Below are 13,428 nucleotides of genomic sequence, written 5' to 3' on the forward strand. Positions count from 1 at the left end.
TGTGTAAGTGTGAGTGTAAAGTGGGCGCAATAATGAAATGCAGAGCAGCCACAATCAGAGCCAGAGACATGGCCAGTGCCGCAGCCGCAGTCAGTGCCACAGCCTTGTGGCATTTACTACAGAGAGTGTCTGAGCTGTCTTTCTCATGCGTCTGCTGCTTACGCCTTAGTTACTACTGCGGCGGTTTTTGCATTTTTCATAAGCCTTCAGCTTCAGTTTCACTTTCGTTTCAGTTTCAGGACGCTCCGCTCGGCTTGCGTCGTCCTTTTTACACAATGAAATGTAAATATTAGAAGCAGGAACTGTGTGTGCATGCCAGTAAGCGAAAACAAAGCAGCAGCCTTGTTTGTCCTTTGCCGAGTAAAACATAATTTGGCTGCTCCTCCTCTCCCTCTCTCTCTCTCTCTCTCTCTCTCTGTCTGTCTGTCTGTGGCAGGCTAATACGCGAACGCTGGCAGCAGCAGCAGCAGGAGTAGACCCAAATGCTGCTCTAGCGCTGGAGACGCGCTCTTTTGCATCGCAGCGGGATTCTCATCTGTAAGCAAAACATTTGGAGTGGTTGAGTCAGAGATTTAAATTAGGACCCAACGTCAAGCCTTTGTCTGGCATTAGCAAGAACTTAATTCAACATATGGCAGTAGTATTTGCGCCTAGATAAATGACACAACTCTGGGCGCATCATTTGTCACTTGGAATGATTTAACGAAGCACAACAGGTACAGTCAGCCCTGCCCTACCCTATCCTATCCTATCCTATCATGGAATGTTATAAATTGTAAGCTTAAGCAGTGCACTGTAGACAAATCCAATTATATTCGATAAGCATGAGTCCAATTTGCAGGCGTCGCATGCATTTAGCTTTTTTATTGCTTTTGATTTATTATCTGTATTTATGCATAGGCCTGCCACATGCCGCATGCCACATGTGTCGCGCCTTTGCTGATGATTAACTGCCCTGGGCAACTTACTTCTGGCATTTTATCATTTTCTTTATTTATTATGCTCAGCATTGCGCTTTGATTGAGGTCCTTGCGCGCCTTGCGCTTGCTTTAAAATGTAAATTTGCCTTAAATTACGCGCGCGCCTAAGACACACAACAAACAAGACAAGACAAGTAAGAAATTCATTTCAGTTTATTGCTGCTGGACTCGACGCATTTCAATTTGCCTGAAGTGCGTGACATAAAATCTCAGAGGACAAACAGCAGCTGTTTAGTATGTACGAGTAGTTTTTGACGACGGACACGCAGAGATGTCTTAATTCTTTTAAATTTATGTGCGCTGACAGTGGAACTGGCACTGGAACTGGAACTGGCGAACTGAATTAAGCTCGTTACTCATACGCCGCGTGGAGCGACAAGACCCAAACAAACAAAAGCAGTCAGAAAGGTTAGACAAACAAACGCTTACCGTTAATTACGTGAACCAAAACGCTGGCACTGCTCGCCGTAGTGGGCTGACAGGTGTAGTTACCCGTGTCCGTCGTCTGAGCATTGGAGATGCGCAATCTGCGTTAAAACAGAAACAGAAAAAAGCAGAAAAGTGAATTACAAAGCTGCAGCAGCTGCAATTGCAATTGCAATTGTAGCCTACCTTGACTTGAGCGTGTCCCCCAGCTGCGATTCCATGGCAATGCGTGTGGCGAAATCCTTTTGCAAATCCGTGCTGAGTATCTCGTTCAGCGAGGGCGACTCCGCTGGCTGCTGGCTTAACTGCAGTTCGTTGTCCTGCTCGTCGGCATCGAAGGGTGTGATCATGTGCTCGCCGCGATACCAATAGATTGGTCCGATGTCCTTTACCGACGAGGGCTGCTTGACAACACAGTTGAGTATAATGGCGCTGCCCGCTTTGAAATGTAAATCATGTGGTCCGCTTATCACTGCCTTAGCATCTGGTGAGATTTCTGCAAAAACAATTCAATTGAATTCAATTGCAAAAGTTTGAACTTTATTCGCCGACTGTCTCTCAGCCTGTCTGTGTGCTCAACTGGGTTAATAACAATATTTATTATGCATTGGACTCTGCAAATAATAATAATTAAAAAATATAGCCCAAAATGCAGGCAACATTCAAAAAATCTCACTCGTGCCGCGTAGAATGAAAGCGCAGAAAATAAAAAATTTACACGCCACATATGATGGTGATTACATGGAGGAGCAAAGGTGTTGGATGGGGTCTGTCTGCCGCCAGGTTGTCTCGCTCGCTCTACGCGCTGTCTCTTTTTTTGCTGCTCACTGTCTGTTCTGTTTATTTGTTTGTTTGCCTCGGACTGTGGCATATGTCGTGCTGAAATTCGCCCTGGCGCCATTAAGTGCGTATATGTTTGTCTCCACTTGCGGTGCATGAACACACACACATACAGATATACACACACACACACACAGCGACAATTTGTTGTGGCATACATATTATTTTAAGCATTGTACGTGCAACTCCCTCCCATCGAATCGAAATTATCTGCCTGGTGCGCTTGAGTATGAAAAGCAAAGATAAGCACAACGACTGCAAATAAATCGAAACAAATAAAGTTGCTGCTGGCTAAGATCGGCTAACAGAAAGTTGGCAGCCGGGCCCCCACACTTCTGAATCTGACAATGCCTAAATAAATCAACAATTATGACGTGACACTAGATAATAATTTTATAATTAGTGCCGAGATTTTGCTATTTTGATGGGCAACGCTAATTGAATGTTCTTAAAATAGATTGCCATCTTAAATTTATATCCTTTATTTGCTCTCAGCGTGATGCTGAAATTGCTCGCATTTTGTGTTGCCGTGCATGAAATGCATAAAGTATTTCATATACCCTTTATTTAAAAACCCACAAGGGGCTCTTACTCGTTCAAGAATTGCAAAAAAAAAACACTGACGAAATCCTTTTTTAATTATCGTGCGAAATTACATTGAGATTTCGTCATATCTGTTGTTAAAAAAGGATAAAGAACTTTTTTTATTCTATTAAGCCAGTTTTGGCTTACTTTAATGCCCAACATATTATAGGGTATCAATTATTTCCCAAGAGCCATGTAATTTTAAAAATTTAAGTAATTTATATCACTTGCAAAAGTTTATAGAATGTTTAGTAAGCAATAATGTGATTTCAAGCGCGTTGTGTCCTGTATAAATTTTATAATTAAATTATGTTATTAAATAATTTGCTGCTTTATTTAGCGCATATGCATATGGCATATATTTTAGTAGTTGAAAGATAATTTTGTATTATTGCTCTTGGTCAAATTGTTAACTTTACTAATTGCCATTAAATATTGAAGGATTAAGGATTATGGCATTTAATAAGGTTTGCATTAAGATTGCATATGGGGTAATTTATCTTTTAATTTATACTTATGTACACGCAAAAGTATATTGCATTTTTCCAGTCATACACACAGAGACGTATTTATGACCACGTCCACGCCCAAGCCGAGTTTATATGAAGCATAAATCTTTTGGCGGAGAAACGAAAAAAAGTATATATCGTATGAAGTGGCGGTTGCTCGCATAAATTTACATAATGGCATTAATTAAATGCAACACAATGCAGCAGAAGGAATCAGCAGAGTTAAGCGTTGCGCAAAAGCCACTGTCGCGACTCGCGGCTCACGAGTCGCATTGCTTATACGCCGCGTGTACCATACATCGATAATGCCATTAAGAACGTCAGCAGTGACCAGTGGGCAACTGAGCGGATGTTGTCAGTGTGCCGTGTGGCGTGTGCTCCTGAAATTGTTTCATTAACGTGAATTAAAATGCATACGCTTGGACGAAGAAAACGTCATCGGAAATTCATTTGCGAGGCTCAAAAAACAAGAAAGACACCGCAACTGGGAAAAGCGAGCAGAGAGCATAGAGCGACCCGAATGCGCGCCCAGAAGCATAAACGGAAATTTTTAAAAGGGATTGCAAACTGATTTGCATAAGTGGTCGACAACAGCTGGCTGACGGCGCTTGTTATCCTTGCTGCGAAATCAACTGCGGCAGCTCCTGCGTGTGATATTTGCCAGCGGCAAGCACTGCTCAATTTATCTATCTATATATACATACATGAGCATATACATATGTATGTCTGTTGGGTACTTAAGCACAATTGGCTTGCTTAAGCAGTGGGGTTAATTTATGAATGTCAAGTCAGCACAAACCATTTGACAAGATAATGTGCGCATTAATATTGCATTGCTTAACAGTGGCTGCTAATTGTATGCATGCCATGGCTTAAGCCCTTAGTTGCATTACCAATCAGTCATGTAATTGTTGCTGCCACATCCCGTGTGCTGTTTGGGGCTAATTAACGTGGCTAATCCCGTCAAGCATGCGAGCTCAATTTCAGCAGGTGGCAAACTGTTGCCTAAGCCACAAAATTCAAGCCTTGACACCCATGGGCCCTCAGGGCCTCTCCCTCTCTGTATGGAGCGGTCCGCGTAGCTGCTTTTTATGTTGAACGTATATATTTTTTTTTTCTGTTTTTGATTTATTTATTTATGACGCAGAAATGGGAAATTAAAAATGTATGCCTGTAGACATTTGTGCAAAATTATGCGCACGACGCACGGCGGCGTTGGCGTTGGCGCTGGCGCTCTGTTGACAGGAGTTGTGAAAGCGTATAAAATAATTATAATTGTTGGCCTGTCGGCAAGGTAAACTGATTTAAAATTTTAATATACATTTCAGCAAACAATCGCATTGCATTGCACATTTTTTGGCATTTAGCCACTAGTACTAACCAATGATATTCAACTGGAAGGCCATTGAGATCTTGGGCTCTGTGTTCACTTGGCATTCATAGATGCCGCTATCCTTGGCCAGCGGAGACTTCACATGCAGCGTCCATTCGCGTGAATCTTTTGACTCCGATACCTGTAAATATTTCAATAGAATCAATGGGTTGGCCTTAAAGTTGAACTGTAAGAAGCAAACTGCCTGCAAATAAAACATTTTTCGCATGAAATTCTCAATTTCTCAAGAATTGTAATTTCGAACAATATGTCAGCTGCGTTTTAATATTCATGTGCATACGTGTGTGTGCATTATGGCAATATACAGCGGCTGTGGGAGGTTGCACAAACTTACCTGGAAACGTTTGTCGGAGGTGTATGTGGCTGTGCCGACGGTCAGTATATGCAGATCACGCTTGCGTATCCAGGATACCTGTGCATCGAAAGTGGAGCACATCGAAAATTGATTAATTTGATACACGCGTTGCCTCACCAAGTTCAGTTTCAATCAGCGAGGTAACCACACGGCAAGCTCTCTCTTGCATGGACTTACCGACTTATCGTGCAGACTATCCACGCGGCATTTAATTATAGCTTCCGTATGGCCGGTGCGTCCGGTGATGTTGCGCGGCATACCAAAATCAAAAATTGGCATGGAGTGCGCGTGCTCCGCTTCCGCTGCAGTCTGGCCCGACTCATAGCCAGCTGAGGATGAGCCAAAGTGGAAGGCCAAGCTCTTGAAAGTGTGATTCGTGGCTTCCGCCGCGCAAGAGATGCAAAACAGCGGGGCAAGTTTCCGCCTGCCACAACGATGCGTTGGCTGATTGTTGTTATTTATTTTGTTGTTGTTGTTGTTGTTGTTGTTGTTGTTGCTGTCGCTGTGTGTGGCTTCGGCGTAGATACCTGCAAAGGAGGAGGAGAGTACGTACATAGTTAAGCTATCTCATCATTCATCGTTTGAGCGGCTTGCCGCAAGTTTTAACACTGCGCGTATTTCACGCAGTTACCAAATGAATTTATAACTATGTCTGCCCTTGTCTCCTCTAGAGTTTCCTGTTCTATGCACTGGCATTCGTCTTCTTAGCTCGCTGATTTGCTTTACTGCCAAACGGCGCATTAAATTTCCTTGGCCACAAAATTCAATGTAAGCTGAATAAAATATAGCCAGTGTTTAATACTTGCTGTAAGCAGAGTATTGATTTATTTAAGCAGTGCCAGAGATACATTGATAGACTGAACTGGATTACAACCATCTTGCTATTGACCTACTGGGCTGCCTGAACATGCACCACCCACTGGACTTACTCGACTATTACCTTACATAAGCTTTGATAGAGTTAACAAAGCGAAAATATTTCACGCAAAATTTACTTAAGATTATTAAATTTACCATTTAAGACTGCAAAGAATAGTTTTAGATATTTGTATGCAGTGGCAACGAGCATGAATAAGAGAGAATTTGCAACAATTTGTTGCAGTTTCGCAGCAGTTGCCAGTAGATGTTATCAAAATCAATTTTAAAGTCAAACAAATTCGTGTTAAATTCAGAAGCGTTGCATTTGTATGCCATGCCATAAAATGTATATAAAATAATATTCATAAAAAATATGGCAAACGACTCGTTGTCATGTCGTGCAAAAGAAAACATTTCAAGTCAAAAAAATAAAGCTAAATTCAAATGCAGTACTTAAATACTGAAATACACCAGATCGATAAATCTGTTATCAAAATTTTTAAACTAAGCTCAACAGCTTTTGCTAGAGTGTAGAATGCAGTTAAAGTTGCCTAAACAACTCGAAAGGAAAACACACAGCAAATTCTCCAGTTGTCGCTTTGCTTTCGTGGTCCTCGCACTTTGTAATCATTTTTAGTGGCTGACATTCATGCTCACATACTTTGTACATCGATTTCCGTCCCAAATGGCTTTTAAAAAGTATTTGCTCAACTTTGCTTTTCAATTTAATGCGCCGGCAGTGGCAGTGGCAGGCAAAAGGCAACTAAACAACAAACTTCAGCACGAAAACTTAGATAGATAGAGAGAGAGAGAGCCAATTTCAGCTCTATATGGAATTCTATGCAATGAAAAGTGCAGTGAACATGTTTTGTTTGTGGCCTCGAAGCAGCGCCTGGTTTGGCTTAAAGCTATGACAAAGCCCAAGTCGCAGTATTTAAAGCATTACGCTAAGCGAATATCTCGTTTTTTCTCTCACTCTCTTTCTGTCTCTTTCAGTCGCTGTTTTGTTTTGCACACACTAAGCCGACAAGCTTCAATGTTTGGTTTTGCAGCAGCGGCAGGGGCACATAAAAACTGATTTCGCAATGCGGCCAAAGGCGTCGAAACTGTTCGCTCGCGTTTGTATTTTGGCCATGTTTGTTGTGCCTAGGTCGACGGGACGTCTATATGTGAATAAAATACACACACAAGCAGAGGAGAGCATACAACACACCACTTCACCTTCACACGCGCCCAACAGCTTCCGGCTGCGAACAAATACGAGGAGAAGCAGCCGCAGCAGCAGCAGCAGCCAGAACAGCGCAGCCAGGACATGCCCAGCTGCTGTAGTTGTGTTCTCCTATATATGCATGTGTGTGTGTGTGTGTGTGTATACTCATTTATGTGCATTGGGTTGTTGTATCCTCATGTTGCGCCTGCAGCGCTCATGTGCATTTGGCAAAGCACTTAAAATGACAACAAAAATATATAAAACTTATGTCTAAGAAGAAACTGTCAGATCCACTAAGCCATAAATTCGCTATCTGTGGCCAACAAACAATTAATCTTTAATTATAAAAATGTTGGCTTTACAATCTGTAATCTAAATGGGTGAATATTTGTAAGTGCAGCGACGGCAATAGTTTTGCACTTTAAGCTGCTACAAAACATCAATTGTGTGATAGCAAAAGCAAAGCTGTGATTGAGTCAATAAATTATAAATACTTGTGTGTGTTTGCCATAGCCTTTAACTCACAAATAATCGCAGACACAAAGATAAATTGCCAATAGCAGACAATTTGAAAACTACCTGTGTATGAATGTGCTTGTGCTTGGATTTTCCATGCGCATATGCTATCGAATAAAACGTTTATTTTTGTCGCTTTGCTTTTGCTTTTGCCATGGTGATAAACTGAAAATGAAACTGAAAATGAAAATGTGTTTAAAGCACAGTATATGCCACACAATTGTGGCATGTGCTGATATTCAGAGATGAAAAAGCTTGTTTAAATGTTGGCCTGCCAAATTCTTGTCACGCATTTGTATTTTGGCTCACGTTGTCATTGCGGGTTACCAGGACATGGGCATGCGTCAATAAATCGATGGAAATGTGCAAAATTTGTTGCATATCCTTAAGACGTTTGTCTAGCAACCTCGCTAGCTCGCTCTGTGATGCGTAATAAATTGTTTATTTCCAGAGTGACAAGTTCAATGCACGGTTCAATGATTCGCTTATGATTGTCAGCCAGGGACTACCAAAGTCATCTCGCCCACGTCTCGAGTGGTTACGCCGCACACACATCAGACGCATTATAATGAGCAGCCCGTCCGCCCACGTAGGCACACACATCTGTCTATACTAGCGCCTACGCCTGCTGGCATCTGTTGGCTCCTTGCTAGACTTTGCTTAAACTTGCCTGCAATTAAATACGTCAGAGGCGTTTCATAAACACATCTATTTACATAATGTGCAAATAGCAACGAGTACGTATTGAGTCCTTTGTGTATATTCTTGCCCAGGCGGAAGTAATAAAGCGTGCTAAATTTACATTTTTAAGCTGAGATTTTTCCTTATATCTATCTATCTATTTGTTGCTGCGAAAATACGATGCAAGAACTTAATTCGATTTGACATTTCTTTTTTAACTCGATTTATTTTGACCAAGTGAAAGTGAGCTTGACCAAACGCTCGAGCGAGCTGCAACCAAGTTATAAATGAATTTATGACTTGACTCCCCATCTCCCTCTCTCACGTACTCTTTCTCTTGTTATGTATGTGGTGTGTTTGTTCTTTTAATGTGATGTGTGTGTGTGTGTGTGTGTCACAAAATTAATAGCATTTGTGCCAGTGTCATGAGTACAACAAACGAATTGATTAAATTAATGACATCCTCGAGTACAGCAACAATTACGCGTCAGCTTTCATTTTTCCTTTTTCAGTCTGTAGCAATAGTTTTTGTTCTCCCAGCGCTATTAAAACTGACACTTGGGAGTCGTAAAATAACACACGCTTTTAGCCTAATGTACTTAAGAGTTCACGCCCAAAATAAAACTAAAAAATATATGTACAATGCTTACGAAACAAACTTCTGAGCACTTTATTGGCTGCAAAACGAACTCTGTTTGCTTTGCGCTTTAGAATTTAAAAATATTGTTGTTTCAATGACTTCTGTATTTCGTATGTAATTGAGACAGCACTAATTGCATAGATTAACATGATAGTGAGCTTTGGTCTAAAGCAGACGCACAGAGTTTTATTGCCACTTATTCAACTAAACTTAAGCCCTATTGTAGATTTTTTTTAAGTACGCACTCCATTTAATGTTAGATATCTGTCTTTGTGATGACTGTTGTTGGCCCAATGCTAATGCAATTTCCAAGCTTGTTACTCAAGATAATAAAATTGTCTGGAAATTGATGCTGTATTTTCTTTGCAAACAGGTACAACATAAATTCCCCTGTGCAGCCGTGTGCCAATTCAAAGCCTAAAACAACTGAGCAGAGTTGGTATCGAATGCTGAATAGTCGTATCGTTGCTCTGTTTATAAGCAGTTCTTTTCTTTTTTCAGTTAAAATTACTAGTCAAAGCAAAAACGAAATTGAGACCAGAAATTGGCAGCTAGAAGAATTGCTGTGCTCAGGTTACACACACACACACACACATCACAGGCAGAGACCCAATGAGGTTAAGAATTTCCCATATTCAATTTTGAGCCAGGCACAGCTGCATGGGCCATTGTGCGATTTGTAGGCTGAACACCGAGGCTGTTACTAAGGGAAAGATGTCAGTCTCAGCGTCCTGATCTGGCTTCTACGGCTGATAGATGTCCCTGGAGCGATGCATCAAACCAAATTAGCAGTTTGTGCTTTGGCCTCTGCTGTGGCAAAGCTAAAATGCACAATTCGTACGCCAAGGCACAAAAGAGATTCAAGCAGAGACGAATGAGCACACGCATAGCCTGAGACAGAGATAGAGACAGTCGTGTGTTGCCAAAGTGGCAGCCAGGATGTAGCTACAAGCACACCTGGCAGGTGGGTGGATGGATGGGTGGGTGGTTGGTTGGTTGGTTGGCTGGTTGGTTAGCTGAGCATTTCATTGCAGACTAGCAAGCGTTAAATGCGTTTGATGTGCAGAGTGCGTCTAATGTTTGAAAATTTCCATAAAACATGCAATAAAAGCGGGAGAACAATGCGTGTGGAGGCTAAAGAGAGAGGCGCACACGGCGCATAATGGCAAAAGCGTACAAGGGTCGCCTAAAAGCATAACAAGCTAAAAAGTCGAAAATATACGCAGGCTCGGAATGAAAGTCCTGTAACAAAAGCAGGATCCTAACTGGGCGAGCTTCGACACGCCGAATGTCATCAACACGCGACAATGTAATGCTTCACACACACACACACACATGCACACTTGGAAAACAAAACACGCACTAGAGCAATCTACATGCCAGCGACAAGTGCAGATCCAAGTTTTCTTGTTCTACTGTTTATGGAAGGCTGCAAGTTAACTTTCCACACAAAAATAGACAGAAAACAATCTGGAAGTAGTCAACAAGCAAATACCCTTTAAGCAGCTTAGTTCACAGCTCCAAGTGGCACTCCCTTACATAGAGTATGTGAAGAGAGAGCGTGCCACACACACACACCCACTATTCAACACTCGCTTATTGTGTGCGTCCATTTACAATGTCGCACTTTCATCATTGTGCCAGAGCTTTGCTCAACTCTTGACTGGCATGCTCTCCATTTGGCTCTGGGCTAGGGCTAAGCATATGGAGCTGCTGCTGTTGCTACCCAATTGTATTATCAAGTGCTCGAGATGGATGAGAGTGCAGCTTGCACAAGCTCATTTACCCACATGTCACTTGCTCTTATTTTGAATTCAGCTTCTGCTGCAGTTGCATTTGTTATTGCACTGCAAATTGCTTGTAATTTGGCAAGTGCAGCAATTTTGCTAAAGCCAGCCACCAGTCCCCGCTCTCTCTCTTGCACTCTGTCGCTCCCTAGTGAGTAATTGAATATTATATATAATATACATGCTCTTGAGTAGAGTTAGCCACTTAGCTGGCACATATACAAAAGATTTCGTTTGAATAACAGCAAATGTTATGCTCGCTTTAAAGCACAACCAAGCCCCAAAACAAGCAAAAACAACAACAACAGGCTTATAATGAATATGCACATATATTGAGATTAGGTAAGCCTACTAGCAAATCCACATTGCGTATACGCAACGTTGTAGAGCTCTTGCTATTGTTATTGTGTATTGTGTGAAGCATAATATTGACTTCAACCCAAGCTGTTAATAAATTCAATTATTTTTGGAAAACAATCATAATGAAAACAATATAATTCCCAGGTGAAATATGTTCACTTGCTACTGAACTACTGGCCTATTTGAGATTATTCGCAATAATTGTAATATAAGCTTGTAAAGTAGTCAATTGTTTTTCAATTAATTGGTTAATTGGGGTCATTTATAATTATTTGTAATACAACAAATAGCGTAATGCTGAATAAAATTGTTTTGTGGAAAATAAATTATAAAATAATAGTTGTACACGTAATTATAGAAAAACTATACTAATTGTAATTTAATCAGTAGTTCACCCTTATAATAAAAATATTTTAAGCTAGCAATGCAATGTATGTACTCAACTATATTTAAAGTAAATCAACTTGGCTTTAATGCGCCAAGCTTGCTTGCGCTTAACCTCAGCACTCACTTATTCGGCTTGCAACAATCTCAAGCTCTACACCCATGCTCACACTCACGTGTGTGGGTCTCAGTTGAACTCAAATGTTTGTGCTTTGGCGGTATTTAATTAGAAATTAATTACGTGCGCCACCTGCAAGCAGTGTGAGCATTAAATGCCATTAAGGGAATGCGTTCCCTCTCAGTCATTTGCGAGGGAGAGAGTATGCAGTGCAAATTGTCGCTATTGGGTAACTGGATAGCAATTCAAATATTTTAAATCTTTGAAATTGTTTTTAATTTCTTCTCATATCAAATAACAATAGGTAATTGTTGGCAAATGTCCGTTTCCAATTCAAAGAGTCTCCTATGTAAATAAAAATGTCAGAAAATTAGCAAATTTAATTATAAACACGTATATTTCATGTAATTAGACCTCCCACACAAGCGATAAGTTTAAATAATTTTTGGCTTGTTCTATGCAGATATTTGGCTCTAATGGGGCGCCAGTAAAATTTAGAGCCTTTGTGAAATAATTCAAATGCCAGCTGCAGCAACAACAAAGGCCAACAGTGAAAAGCCACAAATGACAGGAGCACATAAAAGCCGCGTTCATTTTATGAATACAATTTTGCAAATATTTAATTATTAATTACACATACACACAGAGAGCGACAGAGACTGTGCATAGAGAAAATTTATGCAGCATAATAAAAATAATAAATCGATGTCTGAGGCGAAGGTGGCTGCCCAAACGGCGTCGCCTGGCAAAACAAATAATGAAAAGCTCTTAAATTTTCATTTGGTTGTGCAAAAACAAAGCAAACTTTTCATGGCTCAGACAGACAATGAGAGAAACAGAGAGAAGGAATGAGAGACAGAGTGAGAGATAGAGGCGACGACAGTTGTGAAAAGCCGCAGAGCAAGCGTAAAAAGAAGGCGGAGCGGAGCAGCAACAGCAGGTGGGGCGCAACAACAAATTGCTCGACCCGTAACCGCAATGCAATCAATTGCTGAGGCTCTGGACAGACACCCACAAATAGTAGAGGGCGAGCAAAAATAGGAGACAGCGGAGCGGGAGAGAGAGAGAGGCGTACACCCATGGGACACATGGGCAGAGAAGTGCGATAGCCTGCGACGCCGAAAAGCACTTTATATGCCGAGCTAATGGCGCTTAATAAACGTCTTCACTCGAGAGTGCGAAGCGAGGTGGACGCGGCTGCAACGTTATGGAATGGCGAGGGGACTGGGAAGAAACTGCATACCCTAGCTACAGCTCCAGCCAAGTAATTATGATTTATGCTGGCCGAGAATGTGGAAGGCGTCTAATTGTAAGCCCGTGGGCGTGCCATGCAGCTACGGCTACAATTATGTGCTGAATCTAACTGTCTAGCTGTCCGACTTTGGGCTAGCAGACCCAAAATAGTGCAGAATCCAGCACGAATGGCACATAAAGTAATTACAGCGTGCCTTTGTAACCCAAAGCAGCCAGAACGAGTGAGAGAAAGAGATATAGGGGTGAGAGGGTGAGGGCAGCCTGATAAGTGTGCCTGATGTAATGCATGCTAATGCCGCATGTCCTTTCAAAATCTGCAGCGGCTACGCGACAGCATCATTATTACCAGTTAAGTAATTCGCTTGGTCTCCTGCTCTACGCAAAAGGATTGCCATGCCTCGTCTAGCTCTAATGAAAATTAACAACCCCACTCACTACCAACCCCTTCTCAAACGCTGCTGCACATTCGGCAACTCGGCCAGCAAGTACAATTGAAAAATCAGCCAGCAGCACATCGAGCGTGTCCTTGTGG

The 13,428-nt window shown here is 41.6% G+C and overlaps 2 protein-coding genes across 2 annotated transcripts in view; both read right to left on the bottom strand.

The window, feature by feature from the left end:
- Nucleotides 1-5,453, bottom strand: LOC108596877 (zwei Ig domain protein zig-8). The gene is made up of 6 exons (XM_033293148.1): nt 5,266-5,453; nt 5,068-5,145; nt 4,722-4,854; nt 1,593-1,902; nt 1,410-1,507; nt 1-535 (listed from the first exon to the last, which is right to left on the bottom strand). Exons 1-6 carry the CDS (start codon nt 5,365-5,367, stop codon nt 438-440), a joined length of 819 nt encoding a protein of 272 aa, XP_033149039.1. The 5' UTR covers nt 5,368-5,453; the 3' UTR covers nt 1-437.
- The window catches only part of LOC117134852 (serum response factor homolog A-like), a 23,800-nt gene continuing 15,779 nt past the window's right edge, over nt 5,408-13,428 (bottom strand). Inside the window, exons 3-4 of the mRNA XM_033294050.1 lie at nt 5,495-5,615; nt 5,408-5,417 (exon numbers count right to left, since the gene is read on the bottom strand). Of these exons, the coding sequence (XP_033149941.1) occupies nt 5,408-5,417; nt 5,495-5,615 (131 nt within the window). The remainder of the gene's footprint in view (nt 5,418-5,494; nt 5,616-13,428) is intronic.

The sequence above is a fragment of the Drosophila busckii genome, chromosome 2L (assembly GCF_011750605.1).
Source record: "Drosophila busckii strain San Diego stock center, stock number 13000-0081.31 chromosome 2L, ASM1175060v1, whole genome shotgun sequence".
In the NCBI taxonomy this organism is placed as follows: Eukaryota; Metazoa; Arthropoda; class Insecta; order Diptera; family Drosophilidae; genus Drosophila; species Drosophila busckii.

Bases quoted from the DNA above. Each gene is read 5' to 3' on its own strand.
- LOC108596877 (XM_033293148.1), bottom strand. From the start codon at position 5,367: ATGCCAATTTTTGATTTTGGTATGCCGCGCAACATCACCGGACGCACC. The intron at 4,855-5,067 runs GTAAGTTTGTGC...AAATATTTACAG, and splicing joins CCTCCGACAAACGTTTCCAG to GTATCGGAGTCAAAAGATTC. The intron at 1,508-1,592 runs GTAGGCTACAAT...GTTTTAACGCAG, and splicing joins GGGGACACGCTCAAGTCAAG to ATTGCGCATCTCCAATGCTC.